This window comes from Cicer arietinum, chromosome 5, assembly GCF_000331145.2.
Source record: "Cicer arietinum cultivar CDC Frontier isolate Library 1 chromosome 5, Cicar.CDCFrontier_v2.0, whole genome shotgun sequence".
In the NCBI taxonomy this organism is placed as follows: Eukaryota; Viridiplantae; Streptophyta; class Magnoliopsida; order Fabales; family Fabaceae; genus Cicer; species Cicer arietinum.
The window spans coordinates 74,622,451-74,640,584 of NC_021164.2; the positions used below are offsets into that span (position 1 = coordinate 74,622,451).

Consider the following 18,134-nt stretch of genomic DNA (forward strand, 5'->3'; position numbering starts at 1 on the left):
ACAATTAAAAATTCAAAGGGAGAGACTTATTAATCCAAAGTAGCGAGTCACTAATTTGAATTATTTGAATAATATTTTAAAATTTAATTTATGGAACTAATTTGGCTCAAAATATTTTACACTAATATCGTTTTATAAGTATTCACACATTTGTTTGACTCATCATCATTTTTATTTGACACATCATCAATTAAAATATTAAATTATTTTCAAGATTGTCAAGAGACTAATTTAGATAGTAAGTTTTCTCAATAATTAAATTGGATGAAAAACAAAATGTTTAATTATAATTTTAATCTTCTTATTTTTACATATTTACAAAATTGATCCATTTATTTTAAAATCTATCAGATTTGGTCAACCCTTCAAATTTTTTACTAAACAATGGTGATGTAAGTATTTTAAACAACAAGAAATATTATATGATGATGATGTTGTTGAATGAATAGGATTCATGCAATTATAATAAAACTCTTTAAAAAAATCAATTTTAACTTTTGAAATTATTCAATTTTATAATTTAATTAATAACATATAAATAACTAATGCATCTACATAGTTCTACATCTTGAGATCATATACCAGGTTATTTAAAAAATAACAAATCACAATTTTTAGTTAAAAAATATGAATAAAAAATATCAGATTTTAAAATAGAAAGACCAAATTTAGAAATTGGTAAAAACAAGAGACTAAAACTGCAATTAAGTCAAAACATAATTGTTTAATTAGTATTTTAGTCCTTTATATTTTTTCGAGTTTCATTGTGATCTTTTATTTAATTTTCGTTATGATTTGATCTTTCAACTTTGCTTCTATCAGTCAAATTAATCATTTTGGTATGTATTATTAAAAAAAAATGTTAAGTATGCTAATTGAGATGTATGATTCCCATTTAAAACCAAAATTTAAGTTTTCTGACCAAATTTTCATACTCCTCCTGTAAAGCATTAGCCATTAGCAGGATACTTTTACTTAAATGATACTAATTTTGGGTTTCACCAAAATAAAATAGGTCTCATACTCAACGTTTTGAATAAAATGACTAATGGAAACAAAATTGATGTATGATAATAGAACAAAAAATAAAAATAAAATCAGGAAGGAAAAAAAAGAACAATGAACCAAAAAAAAACTAATTAAAACGAACAAAATGATTAAAAAAAGAAGAGGGTTTGGATTCGGTGGCACAGCAACGCTACAGAAAAAGGAGCGAATACCTAAACACCAAGACATAGCCGCAGCAAACAGAACAAAACAAATATTGTGATAATAATAATTACTTAACGTAAGACTCCTCATCAATTTTGTTCCAAATAGAAGCCCAATGCATTCATTCATTTCATTTCATCTTACAAAATGAATACTTTACTTTCTCCCTCAAAGAACAAACCATAACATTCACATAGTTATTTTTTAATGTTAATGCTACTACTCCATATACAACCAACAAAAGGAGCTAACTTTATCACACACAACAATTCACAACCTCTTTCTGGTTAATGGGTCGGAGAAAAATTCAACTATTTGATGAGAAAAAAGATGGGTTTTTCTCACTTTCCGATTTGGGTTCTCAATCTCATGACAACTACTACTCTTATCCAGGTGGTTTGTTTGCTAGTGTTGGTCAAATGGGAATAGGGTTTGGTGTTCAACAACCCAATCCTTCTGATAACAATGATGACGACCCTAAACTTCCCTTCAATGAATTGTACACAAAGTATATTCAATCACTGTGGAAATTTGAGGCTAATGGTGTTAAGGTAAAGGGGGGAGAGGAAGGAGTTAAGGGAAAGAATAAAAATGGTGGGTTTAAGCTGAAGATTAAGATAAGGAATCCTTCTGTTAGGAGGTTGTGTAGTGGAGCAATTGCTGGGGCAGTGTCTAGGACCACTGTCGCACCTTTGGAGACTATTAGGACTCATTTGATGGTGGGGAGTAGTGGCCATTCTTCCACTGAGGTTTTCCAAAATATTATGAAAAGTGATGGATGGAAGGGATTGTTTAGGGGTAATCTTGTTAATGTTATAAGGGTTGCTCCTAGCAAGGCCATTGAGGTAATAATATCATACTCATTTTTATTTTTTTCATTCTTGATTGTTTTTCAAGGTGTTTCTTATATGTTACTGGATTGCTTGGCTGCTTCTCTAATATCATTTTATACATATTACTATGCACATACAAACTTATCTGTTTTTAATTGTAACTTTGATGCCGAGTCTGGACATTTCGGTTAGTTATTTACTTTGTTCTTGGTTGGAGCATTTTTTCATGTCATGAATTTAAAGTTTTTGGCAGGACTTGTTTTAGGAGGGCAATTCATAATTTCAATGTAAATAAACATTGAGAAAAGGGGACATGCAAACTTACATCCAATAAGAATTGAGTAATTTGTAGTTATTTTCACAATACGGTTATAATATAGGCTTACCTTGGCAATATGATAGATTCTTATTGGATGTCACTGGAAAGATAGTGCATCTCATAAACTATTACACGAGTCTTGAATCTGTTGAAGTCTTGAAGATGCATCCACCACATTGGAAGTCTATGATCTGCTAACTACAATTTTGTTGAGTGATTTATTGGATAGGGGGAGGTCATAATACCACATTTTTTCGAGATTTTAAGGACAGTCACAACCAGCTTTATATCCCAAATATTCTCATGGTTTTTGAAACAGTTATTTAGATAGGTTTTGTAAGTGCTAAAATGAAACCAATACACCAACACCTGGTATAATTTCTGGATTGGAGCTAGGACCGAATTGTGGATTTAAGCAGGTTTTTCTGGAAAATAGTTCTCCTTGTTGATATATAGATGATTGAACATGGGTGCAACAATAGCAGTGTTGTCAAATAGAGGCTATAGCGGCCCTGTAGCACTATTATAGCATAGGAAAATTTAAACAAACCGCTATTGTTCCGTGATACGCTATGTTGCTATTTAGTACACAATGTTGTCAAATAGCGGTACTATAGCACTTCTGTGTAGCGGAATTTGAAATTTTGAATAAACCTCTATTCTCTGTGATGCACGATTGACAATACTGAATAATAGTCACCCCTGCTGTCTATCTTGAGCCGTGGACAACATTCTTAGGCAGCAATGGTGTTTGACTGTCTGGAGCTCTGTCATACTATTAGCATTAGAGAAGCAAATAGAGCTTTAGATTGGTTAGCTCAGTTCTCTCACTCAAATTAATGGCACTAATCAAAGGGACTGTCAAATTCTGTTTGAAGACTTGGCGGGAATGGCTTCTCTGACATCAGTTTCTGTTTCATTTTCTGGGTCTTTGTACCTTTCAATGTTGGCAAAAATACCAATCTAAGCATCATTTTTTATGAAGACATATTAAGTTTGAGCATTTGCTGATTTGCTATGATATACAATTGCATAGGCCATCATTGAACTGACGTATAAAATGCCTTAATACGCTGTTTATTTGAACTTTGCCTTTAAACCCTTTTCTGTTATAGTAATGTTTTAAGATTTTGGTATTAATTGGTTCATTTGCAGACAATCTGCCTCATGAATGCCCTTACCTGTGTGCATTAGGGACACACTAGCTTTAGTTGACGTTTTGCTGCTTTTGCATATTTTGGCCATGTTCCTTCCTCTTTGAATGATCTGCATAACAATTAGTTGGTTTTATTGCTCTTAGAATTCAATTACTTAAATTTTAATTTTATGCTTTACATATTCCTGACCCTTTTTTAATTCTTTAGCAGTTTTAGGACTTAAGTTTATTATTTGATTTATATTGCTAGAGAACTTTCATATGATGGTGCTTTGTTCTTTTTTAGGTGGGGGTCTTAAATATATAAATGGCCCATCAGGTAAGTCAATGAGCAAGTATGTCTCTTTTAGTCTATGCTTCACAATTGCGTTAACTTGTTAATTGAATTTCTAACAAGTCAGCCAAATCCCTGTGATCAAATGAACATGATTCCATTCATATTGATTGGAATATTTAAAAATATGATATGATTTGGTCTGAATTAATTTATCTTGTTTTAGAATTCAAATTCTGTGTCTGGAACTCATTACCAACCTGGGATTTTAATTAAATTAGAAATCAAACTATATGTTTCATAATCAATCACATCGATTGTTGATTTTCTCAAACAATTATTATCATTGTTCACTTACCCTCTAAACTGTATTTCTCATGATAGAGGAGTCAAATTCAAGAAAAACAGCCTCTTTGTAATTGTTAATGTTTCTTTGGAGAGTTGTTCTTCTAAATGTGAGAAGCATTATTTATCTAATTTGTCAATGATAAATAAATCTGTAGTCTACATTGTAGTTCATATTTATCTCAATTTTTTTTCACCTGTTTCTGCAGCTATTTGCTTATGATACAGTAAACAAGAACCTATCCGCAAAGCCAGGGGAACAGTCCAAACTCCCGGTTCCTGCATCATTGATTGCAGGTGCCTGTGCCGGAGTGAGTTCAACAATATGCACGTATCCACTTGAACTACTCAAGACTAGACTAACTATCCAGGTATGTTCATGTTGGCTCAAAAGGGTGTCACATTTAATGGTATCTTATAAAATATACATAAGGTTGCTTTTTCATATTTATGCTTTAGCATCATATCAAAAAATAGAAGGGGAAGCTTAAGCTTGATTAGTGATATTGCAGAGAGGTGTTTATAATGGTCTCCTCGACGCATTCGTGAAAATAATTAAAGAAGAGGGTCCTGCAGAACTTTACAGAGGCCTGACTCCTAGTCTTATTGGAGTTATTCCATATTCAGCTACCAATTACTTTGCCTATGACACTCTACGGAAAGCATATAGAAAAATCTTCAAACAAGAGAAGATTGGCAACTTTGAAACCCTGTTGATTGGTTCAGCGGCTGGGGCTATTTCAAGTAGCGCGACTTTTCCACTTGAGGTGGCTCGCAAGCATATGCAAGTTGGAGCTCTTAGTGGAAGACAGGTTTATAAAAATGTGGTTCATGCCCTTGTTAGCATACTTGAGCAAGAAGGGATCCAGGGTCTATATAGAGGGCTTGGACCTAGTTGCATGAAGTTAGTGCCGGCTGCCGGAATCTCTTTCATGTGTTACGAAGCGTGCAAGAAGATACTGATAGATGACGAGGAGGAGGAATAGTTCAAGTCAGCTGCTTTGTTTCCACTGAAGGCAAATTTTGGAAATGCTGCATACATTTTTTATGCATTTGGTTAGCTTAATTTTGGGTTTCTCTTGTATTATTACTGGAATTTTTCACCCCCACAAATCACATTTTATAAGCATCTGAGAATGGAACGTTGGTTTTTTTGTTTATTTATGCTACTGCCAAGCTTTTCATTGTGTCTTGGCTGCACATTTTCATGGTCAAAATCTACTCTTTTTTTTTTTGTAATCCTGTTCTTGGAAATTGACTGTATACTACTCACCAATCATATTTTTTGAAGTTAATTTTTGTTAAGCATGGCATTGTCATATTTTTCCATAGATTACTGTGCAAGTTCATATTTAAAACATGAGGTGTGGCCTTGGTTGACACCTTAGCTATATTTGGACCAATTTTACCTTACGAGTCATTTGGGCCCTTTGTTGCATATTATAAAAATAATGATTTGATGTTATATAAATTAGATATTAATTTGTAGAGATTTTTAATATAAGTAGAAGCTAAGATGTCATTTTCGAAATTTTTAAGAGAAGTTATTAAAATAACTTTTCATTTCCGAGTAAGCTTTTAGGTGTTCATGAAAAAAAGTCATGTAAAAGCTCCTAAAAAGTTTACATTTAGAAAAGCTGTTTTAAAAAAGACTTCTAGTCATCACAAAACTCGTGTATCGTTTTTTTTTTTAAATAAAAAAACTTGCTAAGATATATCAAGTTTATTATGAAATCCAAATAAGTTATCTGTAGGTTGGTTGCTCGAGGGTGGTGGAAGGAGGTTGATGAAGTGTATAATGATTTATGATGTTTCTTTATAAGGTTGGACGGTTCAAACCACATATTCCCAAAATGGAGTTGAAGAAAGGATTAGAGAATGTTCTGAAAAATGAGAAAGAGACATCAAATCTTCTTGATTGTCAAAATTATAATATCTAATGGTCATCACTGATCAGACACCAATACAGCTCACATAGTAATCAAAACCACCACACGGTACATTGCACCTTGTTTTCTTTCACTATAGTATTATTGTCATAAACAAATTTCATATTACGTGTTCAAAAAATACAACAGTAGACATACAACTCAACATAACTATCCTTGTAAGGACCCCCCATGAGGAAACAGATAAATAAATAAATAAACAAAAGAAACAAGAATGCTATGAAGGTTTTGTACTTTATCCCCCATCCTATTTTCATGCATAATAAATAGGAGTTCCATGCTGAATTCTTGCTTATATACACTAAGTTCAATCTTGAATGCCTCCAATCAAAAGGGGATGGTCAAACACAATGAATCTTCAAACATAAAACTAACAGTTGATACCACATTGACCAGTTGATTTGCTGGTGTCAGTGATGAAAGGGTCAATTCTCACCCACAACAAGGAGAATATAGAAGCAAGGAGAATAGACCAAACAATAACAATGGTTGGAGTCCGGTTTTGTCTCCCCAAAAGACCCTTCAAGAAAGGGTATAAATGAGCAATGACCCATATAGCAAAGAAGAGCTTTCCAAACAGTGGACCCCATGATTGGTAACCGCTGTTTATGGCGTAAGAAACACCAGCCACGATACCTATCAAATTCACGATAAGCACGGTTGTAGGAGGGATGAGAAGTGATGTCCATTTGAACACGTAAAGCTCGGCGAAGTCTCCGTCTTCATCTGACGCCTTTGATGTGACGGTAAAATTTGTGTCTATACCTGCAAGGACTTTAAGAAGACCTTGGAACACGGCGAAGAGATGTGCGGACGTTCCACCGATAACCCAAAACTGTTCATTCCTCCACCAGTCTTCTATACCGACACCACTCCACCTAAGCTCAAGAATCGAAGTAGTGAAAATGGAAATGAAGAGAAGGATAAACCACATGCTTGCAAAGTTGCTTATCTGCATAAGATTAAACAAATGTCTATGAATTTCCAAAGTTTAAAAAGTAAGATCCACAATCAGTAGTTCTAAGTTGAGTTGTTTTATCTTGACACAATCGGATAACAGAATTCGACAACAAATTGGATGGATAATTCAATTCAAATACATGGTTAATTATGTTTATTAGATAGTTAATGAATATAACATGTATATATTTGAACACCTTAACATCATAATTAATGACGTTCAAAATTGTGGTTAATTATGTTCAATAGACGGTTAATGAGTTGTGACACCTTGTTATATTCATTAATCGATTATGGTTCTTACTCTAATTTATACATTTCATTAATCATCCCTTGAACATAATTAACCATATTTTTGAAGAGTGTCAACCATCTTTGTGGTCAATTTTTGTTGTCAAATTTGTGTGTCAACATATCATTTCTCTTATAAGTTGATGTACCAGAAATGAGATAGAAGAAATCATTTACCTCAGGAATAATAAATTTATTTGTGATGAGACAAAATGCGGGAAGCGTACAGTACGCAATCAATGGGAGTGAGGTAAAGGGGTAGACAATTGTATTGATATACGCCAGCCTCATGAGACTCTTCATCCTCCCATTGTAGCCATACCACAAGGGACAATGTCTGCTAAGGAAGATCTCAATTGAACCCAAGGCCCACCGAAGCACTTGATTGAGACGATCAGAAAGATTGATAGGTGCAGAACCCTTAAATGCTGGACGAGGTGGCATGCAATAGACGGAAATCCAACCACGGGCATGCATCTTAAACCCAGTCAAGATATCTTCAGTCACAGAACCATAGATCCATCCAATCTGGTGAAGTAAAAAAAATGTTAATTAATAGTAAAACAAGCTACTCACCAATCTCATTTATACCAAAGGAAATGGATTTAAAAACACGGTGTAAATAAGCATGCTCACCTCTTTTCCCCATTCTGTCTTGTCTTCATAACCGCAGCTGATAACGTGGATTGCTTCCTTAAGAAGAGTTGCAGGATTGGTTGAAGGTGGAATGCCACCCTGCTCCATGAAGGTGGCAGCAATAAAAACTGGAGACTGTCCAAATCGCTTCTCCAAGCTCTTCTGAGACATTAGAAGTGACCTTTCATCATCATAACCTGCAAAAAGATGCATTACATAAACAACTTTATTGCATGAAACAGATATTTTAAATTCTAAACGTGTGAGCAACTGTAAATAAGTGAGTTAGAGGAGATATGTTTTTGTAATAGCATACCTTCAACACCCTCCTCTATATCCTCCATATTAAATATGGGAATGGTGGATTCAGTTCTTTTAACTCCCCTCTTCTTGTCATTGTACTTCTTATTGCCACCCCTTCCTTTCTTTCTAGAACCCCAACAACTCTTCACAATAATGTTAGGTTCAAGATCTTCCTCAGTCAAAACAGGATCATAACCATACAAAGCCTGCCTATTGAAACAGCAACCTGTTCCCACATAGACTGGGCCCTGAATACCATCGTGACCTTTCATATTGATCTGAGATTAAAAAAATTGAAGTTTAGCCAAAGCAGTGGAAAGAAATGCAAAGAAAGAAAATTATTTCTGAAGTTACAAGTTGGCAAAATTACAAAAGAATAAAGACCTACATCGAAGAAAACAATATTGCGATTGGCGTATCGATCGTGCAAATCAATGCCATCAAATCTCTGAGGAAATTGCACGTAGCATGTCTTCTTTCCATAAGCGGGATCCATCATGAAACACATTGCTTCTTTAAGAGCTTTACTATTATTGAAATAGTGATCACAATCGACATTCAAAATATATGCACCATTGGTCAAGACAGCAGAAACTCGAATCTACATCACACAAGATGAAACCATGGTTAGTGTTGTTCAAAACCTATCTTCCTAATAAATAAAAGTATACAACCATGGCGACACTGGCACATTCAGGAAGAAAAGTTGTTTCCCCAACTAACTCAAATACAGAACTCACATGATCAACTAGCAACATCAATCAATCCTATAGAAGCTTGAGAAAAGTTGTTTAATACTGTCTATCATTGTAATATGTTAAATCACAACACCATGTTGTAGGTTATTTTCCATGTAGATTCAGTTTTTTTACATAATCTTGTGAGAAAAACCAACTGCCACACTAAGGCCATAGGCTTAGTGGAAACTAAACAAGACACGGGACAGGACACATCCATTAAAAGGAAATATAAACCAGACAATGCAATCAAACACATAAAATAAGTATTGGTATGACAAACCAAAGCATTCATAGCTCCAGCCTTCTTGTGATGTTGGAAGCCTGGTCGCTTTTCACGAGAAACATAAACAAGCCTAGGCAGCTCATTTCCATCTGTATCAAGCCCTCCACTATGACCTAAAAACACCTGCATACCACAAAACAACATTACTAAACTGAAAACATCTACGACGGCTGAGATTATATGTGCAATTTAGAGAAAAAGGTGATACCTGAATCATTCCAGGATGATCCCTGGGATTATTTCCAGGCCAAGGAGTTCCATCCTCCATTGTCCAACCTTCCTCTGGCGTCTTCTGAGCTTTGGCCACATGGGCATTGATCTGAACTTTGAATTCTTCATATGCTCTCTGTAAAGCACAAATATCAAAATTTAATTTTTCTACACTTGTGTACCCAAAAATATCCCAAGGTTGGGGGAAGGGAAGCCTAAAGTTATAGAAGTACAAGCTCTTGTTTTCAACAAATAGTGTTTAATTGATACGTTCAATGTGTCTAGATATAAATATTGAACTGGAAATTGAAACACGATGCCTCAAAACTAACCTTCATTGACCGTCGCTCCTTAACAAAAGAGGGTTGAATCTTGTCCTTTAAGTAATCAATCTTCTGAGCAAAATAAAATTCAGGGGCTCTTGGCTCAATATTGTGCTTTTTGCAAAAGGGCACCCACTTCTTTGCAAACTCGGCCGTTTCTGATAAGGCTTCAAAAGTCAACATTGCCGAACCATCGTCTGATACATAGCAGGAAACCTTGTCGACAGGGTAATCAACAGCAAGTATAGACAAAACAGTATTTGCAGTTACAAGAGGCGGCTCTTTAAGAGGGTCCACTGTACTAACAAAAACGTCAACAGGGGCCAACTGTGATGGTTCTCCGTCACGATCATATCTAAAAAAGACAAACTAAGATTAGTGGAACAGAAAATGTTGCTTCATAGTTAAACCAAGACAAGTCCAAGGGTGCATGAAAAAAGAGAAATCCAAACCTTATAGCAAGCCTGTCAAGATAAGTCTCGCGATTAATGGGAGACCATTTGGGAAACTGATCCAAAATCCAGGATAAGGCAAACCAAATCTCACAGATAACTGATGTCAACCACAGTGGGTATGCATCTTTTACGGGGTGAGTTACACGATATTGTAAGAAGAAGCCGAGAATAATCAGCCGGAGTACTATAACGACACGATAAGGAGTAAGCTGAGATGAAGAAATAGGTACGATCCGACTCAAAGGTTGTCGAGCATCATCAACCCTGTCAAGAACAAAATCAACGGATCATTTAATTTGAAATGAAATTAATTTCGGGTAAATATTAAAAGCAAACTCAACTGAAAATTTCATACGCATAACATCCAAAACAAGCCACAAATAGTCACATACATAAAATTAGGTTTGCTAAAGTTCAAAACATAACACAACCAGAAGTCCAAGGAAGAAATACTCCAAAAAATAGACTTTAGTTCAAATCCGTAACGTTCCAGTCAGGATGATGATCCTCCATAACATCAACATTTGCATTTTCATTAATCTCATCATCTCCTCCTCATTCATCACCACTTTCTACAGCATTAGGAACTTGCAATTCCTCTACAGGTGCAGCTGAGGCTGCACTACTACCACCTCAATATGCGAAAAGATGAGTAGAGAACCGGGTCAGGAGAACCGGGTCACACAACCGGATCCAAAAAATGGCCCCTTAGGGATCACAATTGATCGAACAATCTCACTCCGATCTTACTCAATGTGATTTTGCATGGTATCCAACTCTTAAAGAGGTGACAAGATTGATACAATCTTGCGACGTAGATCGTGATCTAGACAACACTGAGAAGGAGAATGAATTTCGCTTTGAATGCTATTAACAGAAAAATAAATTAAGCCTCTAACATAAATAAGCAAACATTGTTCTTTGATACATCCCAAATACAATTATATCGTCATTAATCATTGATGAAAACGGCATAAGTTGCTTACATTTGAAGTTCTTCTCCATTAGATCCAGTCCCTTCAATGTCTCCTCCTCCTTTTCCCTCAGAGTATCTACCAGTCATTTGTACCATATTTTTCTCGTGCTTCAGCTTCCAACCTTCAACCCTTTCCTTCCAGTCAACATTTCCCAAACCATAAGAATTTAAGTCCTTTGATGGATCCACAATTCTCACCGGAACTGTAGTAACAAATATACGGTCAATTAAAAAAATCACAATAATCTAACAAATATAAAAATATAGCAAAACTTCAAGTTTAACACTATACCTGGTTGCCTTGGATCGATATAGGGCAGTGAGTGAACTTTCTCAGATGGGCCCAAAGGACCAGAAGTAGTTCGTACAGATTGAGTATCGGGCGTAGCGCACGGGATCTCACCAGACATCTGTCAATATTAATTGTCAATGAATGAACAATACAGAAACATAAAGTAAAAAGGCGAGTAGCGGATCATCAACCAACTGGCAGTCAATGAAGCATCAAAGTAAAATGTATGCATTGTTTCATGTAATACAGTGATATATTCTCCTAGCTAGAAACACATATAACATTGATACAGTTAATAATGAAAAATTTAATCTTAAATTCTTTTGATTGTTGTCATTTGTTATTCACTTTTTCATTACAGCTCAACAATAAAGACAACTAACATAATTGAAAAGCGAAAGCTAAATCAATAGTTTAGCAGATAATTTAAAATTTTAAACCAATTGTACTATTAAATCCTCCCTCGGCTCACCTCATATAAACTCTGCAGAAAAAATGTATAGTAATATCCACAAATGATAACCATATATATAGAAGGCTAAAACAGTTGAGAAGATTATTACAGTTTGGCCATTGGTGAGAAGAGGAATTGGTTGCTGATAATCGCGTCTAGAAGACGAAGAGAGTTCATCTTCCCACTGCCTCCTTGCTTTTGAATTTCCTTGTGCATAATTGAACTCATTCTCGATATCATCAACATCGTCCTCTTCATCATCTCCCTCAACTCGAGGACTCCCTGATATCATAACTCATCATTTTCCAAATTTAATATACATAAAACATTCTAACCAAAAAATCAAAATCAACAACTGGATAAACAAACTAACTAACTAACCTCTGTGCCTTTTGTATCTTGTCTTGCACTGAGGACAAGATTTGTTCCCATCTTTTCGTTCATATTCATAACAAGGACGACAAACTGGGAAACCACACTCATTGCAAGCAACAAACACGTCACTAGTGGCTGTTAATCCAACATTATCATTACATATTTGACAGATTTGTCCATTCAAATTCTTCAAAGGTTTCGGCTGTAGGATATAATCATAAACATTATATATTAATATTTAACTACATCATACTAAGTTAGAATTATAATTATAACATCAATTTGTGATAAAATTTGAAGATCAAAATGAATCGATGAGCACTCAGATCTGATCTGAACTTAGAAAGAGAGAGTAATTAAAAGAAAATTCACAGCAGAAAACTCTAAACTAACCCCACTGTCGGAAGAATCGTGTCGAATTCGAACAAGCTCGTTCCTTTTGTGGGACCCAGCAACCATGCCGGCAGTAGCTTCCATCTTGTTTGTGTAAAAAGAGAGAAAGTGCAGATCAATGGAGTTACAGTTCACGATCTGTTTTCAGATTTGGTGGAAAATCTTCGCCCTCTCAACACGCCATATTTCTCTCACTTTCTCTCTCTTCAGTTGCACATTGCACTTGTCAAAACACACTCAGCTACAACTACAACAAGTGTTGAGTTGTCTTGTATTGTTGCCTTTTTTTCTCTGTCTGTTTTATCGTTCTTTTTCTACCGGTTGGACTGGTTACCGGTTCTATTCACGAGCCGTTTAAGCTTAACTTTCTACGGCTTGGCTCACTGTAGATTGACTTATAGTGACCCTGTCCAATTGGAGTGGTACACGTGTCGGTTGTTATTGAAGAGACGCGACCGTATCTGATTTCTGGCAAGCCGAATAATTCTTGAGGTGGCACCAGCTGTCGGATTTAATACCGGTTGCTCCCGGTTTTCATCTAAGTGGCTGTCGGTGCCAATCGGTTAGTTGAAAATGTACTCCATCATTGATCAAATTACATATTTGTCCTATTGTTACAGGCTTATAATAGTTGTTCTACAGATTAATCTACTGTCAAAATCCTTTTAACGATAATGTTTTTTTAAAAAAAAAAAATATTCAATCAAGATCTTTAAATAGTATATATAACTCTTTTGAAGGTTAAGATTATTTTAACAGTGTAAAAAACAGGGGTGATATGCAATTAAGAATTTTTGTTGAGAAATTTTGTGAGACATTTTATTTTTGGTTGAAAATAATTCATTTAACAATCTCATTCAAACAAAACTTTTACTAATTATTTTTGTCTTTATTTAACCGCACTTATATCTTCCTAACTTTTCATTGCGGATGTATCAGTTTTTTCTTTCGGTCTTATTATTTTATTAATTCTCGTTATTATTCATTCACATTATATTTTTTCTCAACTAATCATTTGAGCATCAAAAACGTAATAATATTGGCTGACATTTGATTATTTACTTTGAAATATTAGGATCCGAAATTGAAAACATGTGATGATTATTTTGATTTGCTATTTCTGCATTTTGAATTTTAAAAGTTTTTACTTCGATAAAAAAAAAAAAAATCTGTATATTTTTACTTTAGTTTGTAAAATAACCACTTTTGTGATAGTTTTACATTAAATAGAGGATCTCAACTGGATATTTGACATTTTACTCAAACGGCTCTTTTGTACCTAAAAAGAACTAAAGAATCTCCTCCCATGACGACTGTTACATATTTGAGAACAAAGTATTGAAGCGGCATAAAAGGTGGATCCTTCAATGGTTCTTGATAAGGTGGATAGATCCTTTGACCCTAACAGTTGCAGCAAAAACAAAGTCAGATGAGCCCTTTTCAAGATGTTCCATAGTGCTACAATCATGAGCTAATGACCTATATGTTATGGCATCGTCTTCAAGCTTCGTATGCTTGAAGGATAAGGAACAATCTTTGCTTAGATTGTCTTTCTCTGTGTTGTTGGAAAAAGATTCATCATTCTTCTCGCATTTTACTGAAGATTATAATCTGTGGAAGCTGGCGGTATTGATCTGATACCAAATTAGTATTATGAGGATGTGAGGGATAGAACATAGGCTATAGAAGTTAGTTTGAAACTGAGAAAATTAAAATCCAAAAGGTAACATTGTTGATTATTAAAAGAATGTAAATACAGTGAGTATTCTTATTTATAGAGTATAGAACACTAAATAACTAACTTCAGAAACAACATAACAGATTAACTAATGTAGACTCTAGTATCAGTGAACCGCACCCTAGTTTTGATAGTCGGTGTCAACCAAACCAATAATCAACGTCATTAGTACTTCAACTTCCTTATATAATTCACCTCTAAAGCGTAACCAAGGCTGGTGAAAAGAAACATTTTTTCCCATACAGTTATATGAGTTCTCACATAGCTTGCATCATAAAAAATAACTCCAAGAACATAAAATCTTCAGCCAGTTTCATGAGCAGAGCGCTCGTAAGGAACACGTTGTTCTGGAACTCCCTCTTCAATACGTTTGTCTTCAAACCACTTAATAACCGTTCTCCGCGGAATGTTCGTGACTTGCACGATACTGCTAATCATTGCATTCTGCAATGTAATTCAAGGCAGACAGATAAGGATCTCAAAGTTACCAAATTATTATGCAATAAGGAGAAATGAAAATTATTATGTTAACATCCAAGACTCATGTTTGTCACTGCTGATGCAAAATTGCATTATACACAGAAGCATATACGATGACAGTTGACATCATGAGAGGATTTAATCCTAATTACATAACCATAAATATAATATTGACCAATTATAGACCATTATATAGTCAAGATTTATACCTCTTGAATTGACGGTTGGATTAGTGATATGCATCATTTATATTGAATTATTATGCGGAGTAACTCATCGCAGAGTTACTCCTGGAGTTAACGGATCTCCACCTATATATACATATATATATTTATTTTGTTCAAGGCCCTATATAACATTTACCTTATTTTGTTCAAGGCATACATGATAGAACTATATGCCTCTTAATTGCTTTGCATAAAACCATAATAATACTAATACAAGCATCTATTTATTTCAAGTTTCTTAAACATAACTTTTGATTCGAGACGGAATTGTGACCAGAAAAAAATGGAGTACATAAAATCAGAACAAGTAGTTTAATAAACCAATGAAGATTTGACTAGTTATGTACGGATGATGTAGATCGTAATACTTGTGACATTGAAACATGGCAAGTTTTACTTACAGTGGGCCGTTTTGATCTCCTGTAAACTCTATTCAAAGTGTCAAGTTGAGCCTTTTTTAATTTCTTTTTAGCAGACCAACTCTGCTGCATGGTATGAATAGGTAAGTTAGACTTGGGTCCAGATTCTGCATGATCTTCGCTTGTTTCTTTATAAAGAGTCTCTCCAGGCGTAGTTTCAAGTAATATTGCTGATGGTGTAGGTTCATCAGGTATCGATAGGCTCAGCATCAGAAGATTTGGAGGAGGGTTACGAAGCAAATCAAGAACAAGACCTCTATCAAGACAGAGCTCAGCAGCAAGACTTTTAATCTGCAACAAATTGGAAAGATGAAATTGAGAAATGGGTCCCAAAGTCAATATAAGGAATTGAACTAGCAACTAGCATAGGCATTCATGTTAAGTCAATATAAAAACTACCTTCAAACTCGCACCCTTTCAAGGAAAATGCATCTCAGATTGTTAATATAAACATTTAAAAAAATATCCATGTAAGAACCCCATGCCATTCAAGAAGCAAAAAACCCAACCTGGCTGATCTATCAAGTTTACTTTTTCCATCTACTTAACAATGAGTCAGACCACAGAAATGAGGAAACTTGTCAAACTGTCGAAAAGTCCGATTTTCACTCACATGTTTTTCTATCAATTACAACAAAAAAGGCCGGGTGGAGGGAGCAAATTAGAACGTGAATAATAATACTAACAGTACTCGGAATTAAAGGTTTAAACATGTGGTTGACTTTTTTCCATATACATTTTGGTTCCTTAAAACATGTCTTGTATAGCGTCACTCAAATGCAGATCATCCAGGTATTTCAAGCAGGTAATACACTAGAACGCTTCCCCTCTTCAAACTATAACCAAGTAATCCCATCATCTGATACACTAAGTTATGAGTACAAAGAAAACACATATTTTTATTACCCGTAAACTCACAATACATCAATGTTTTCAAATATCAGTTATAGCAAGGTAATAATAGTACAGTGTAATTTAAACAAATTGCTATTGTTTTGTGATATGTTATGAGTACAAGTGTTGTGAAACCGCGGCTATGACAGCACTGTAAAAAAACTAAATTAAGCTGAAATACATTACATAATGAAAAAACTTACACTTGTTTTGCGTCGGCCAGTTTTCAAGGCTCTGGCCAATTTATTCAGTTGCCAAGTTCTAAGGTTGAGTAAACTCTCCTTTCCATCAGTACTGTTTTTTTGTGCATCATCATTATCCGGTGGTGTGTCGCTGATATCTGTGTTTAACAATTCAGCATCAAAATCCCCCAACACATCTTCTAACTCACGTTCAAGCATATCGATGTCTTCTTCGGTTATTTCATCATCACCACTATCATCTTTTGATAAACCGTCGTTTTTGAGATCTTCTTCGAGTTGCTTGAAGAGTAACTCAAATGCATCCTCATCTTCCTCACCAATTCCCTCGGTAACATGAGATAATTTATTCTGCAAAAAATACAAAGTATAACATAAATTAAGCAATTATGAACTATGAATTGGATTTGGAATTCGAATAATGTTGAGATAACCTTGTTTTTCTTTTTGGAAGAAGCGAAGGCAATTGAGGAGTAGGGGTTACGAGAGAGAGAGGGGAGAGTAAGAGAGAAGAGAAGAGGTTTGCGTTGCAAAGGAGAGGAACGGCGGGGTCCTCCGATTGTGACGAAACGAGCACATGATAAACACTGAATTGCCACGGCCATCTTTTTTCTCCTAATATCTTCTGTAACCACCACAGGGATGGGGTTCAAGGTTTAGATATTTATCATTTATAAAAGAATTTGTATTCATAAAAATTGAGTTAAAGTGAAGAATAGTGTGTAAAATGTTGAAATTTTTAACAATATGGTATCAAAATTGCAGAAACAATGAGAGACAAAAATTGTGAATAGAAAAATAGGGGACAAAATGTGTTTTAAAAAATAATTAGTCAAAAAGTAAACATGTTAGAACTCATATATTTTTAAATATTTTGCATTCATCTATTTTAAAAGTTAATGAAATATGATATCAATTTATTGTAACTAAATATGTTAAAATCATATGTAGTGTCAATTAAGTTATATGCAATCTAAAAGTTTGGGAGGATCGTAAATCAAACTTAAATTTGACAAAGGTAGATTCATTGTGGAGTTTTGAGATAAATGGTTATTGTACCATTTTGGTGGTGGCTCTAATATAATGTATTTTTAATATAGAGTTTGTCTCATAGAAAAATATATCATTTAGACTAGATCGAGTTGGATGGTCGACTTTGAATCTTGAATTGTGCTATGTATTCGGAGGTGGGATAGTATCTAAAAACACTCTTACGGTTAAGTGAATAGTTATTTGAGGAGAGTAACAGAGGAAATTGGATAGAAATTGTGCACTTTACTCAGTGACAAAGTCGCTGCTTATATAGATGGATATTGTGGTTTGTAGGGGGTATGACCCTTTAATGACTTTGAATGCAATTGATTCCTTGTCGAATTTAGCTTTGGCGTCTTTCAATA

General features: G+C 34.7%; 3 protein-coding genes across 3 annotated transcripts; 1 reads left to right on the plus strand and 2 right to left on the minus strand.

Annotated features, from left to right (window-relative positions):
• The first annotated feature begins 1,166 nt into the window (after positions 1-1,166).
• Positions 1,167-5,447, plus strand: LOC101491882 (adenine nucleotide transporter BT1, chloroplastic/mitochondrial). Its single transcript, XM_004501258.4, has 3 exons — positions 1,167-2,057; positions 4,349-4,510; positions 4,652-5,447. Exons 1-3 carry the CDS (start codon positions 1,503-1,505, stop codon positions 5,123-5,125), a joined length of 1,191 nt encoding a protein of 396 aa, XP_004501315.1. The 5' UTR covers positions 1,167-1,502; the 3' UTR covers positions 5,126-5,447.
• Positions 5,448-6,114: 667 nt separating this feature from the next.
• Positions 6,115-13,054, minus strand: LOC101491253 (cellulose synthase A catalytic subunit 1 [UDP-forming]). The gene is made up of 14 exons (XM_004501256.4): positions 12,780-13,054; positions 12,393-12,588; positions 12,121-12,293; positions 11,558-11,675; positions 11,276-11,468; positions 10,287-10,553; positions 9,844-10,189; positions 9,510-9,647; positions 9,299-9,424; positions 8,667-8,879; positions 8,292-8,556; positions 7,976-8,172; positions 7,517-7,867; positions 6,115-7,040 (listed from the first exon to the last, which is right to left on the minus strand). Exons 1-14 carry the CDS (start codon positions 12,861-12,863, stop codon positions 6,459-6,461), a joined length of 3,249 nt encoding a protein of 1,082 aa, XP_004501313.1. The 5' UTR covers positions 12,864-13,054; the 3' UTR covers positions 6,115-6,458.
• A 1,434-nt stretch (positions 13,055-14,488) lies between these two features.
• Positions 14,489-17,426, minus strand: LOC101491575 (protein OVEREXPRESSOR OF CATIONIC PEROXIDASE 3). Its single transcript, XM_004501257.4, has 4 exons — positions 17,172-17,426; positions 16,741-17,088; positions 15,626-15,934; positions 14,489-14,961 (listed from the first exon to the last, which is right to left on the minus strand). Exons 1-4 carry the CDS (start codon positions 17,340-17,342, stop codon positions 14,821-14,823), a joined length of 969 nt encoding a protein of 322 aa, XP_004501314.1. The 5' UTR covers positions 17,343-17,426; the 3' UTR covers positions 14,489-14,820.
• Positions 17,427-18,134: the final 708 nt, after the last annotated feature.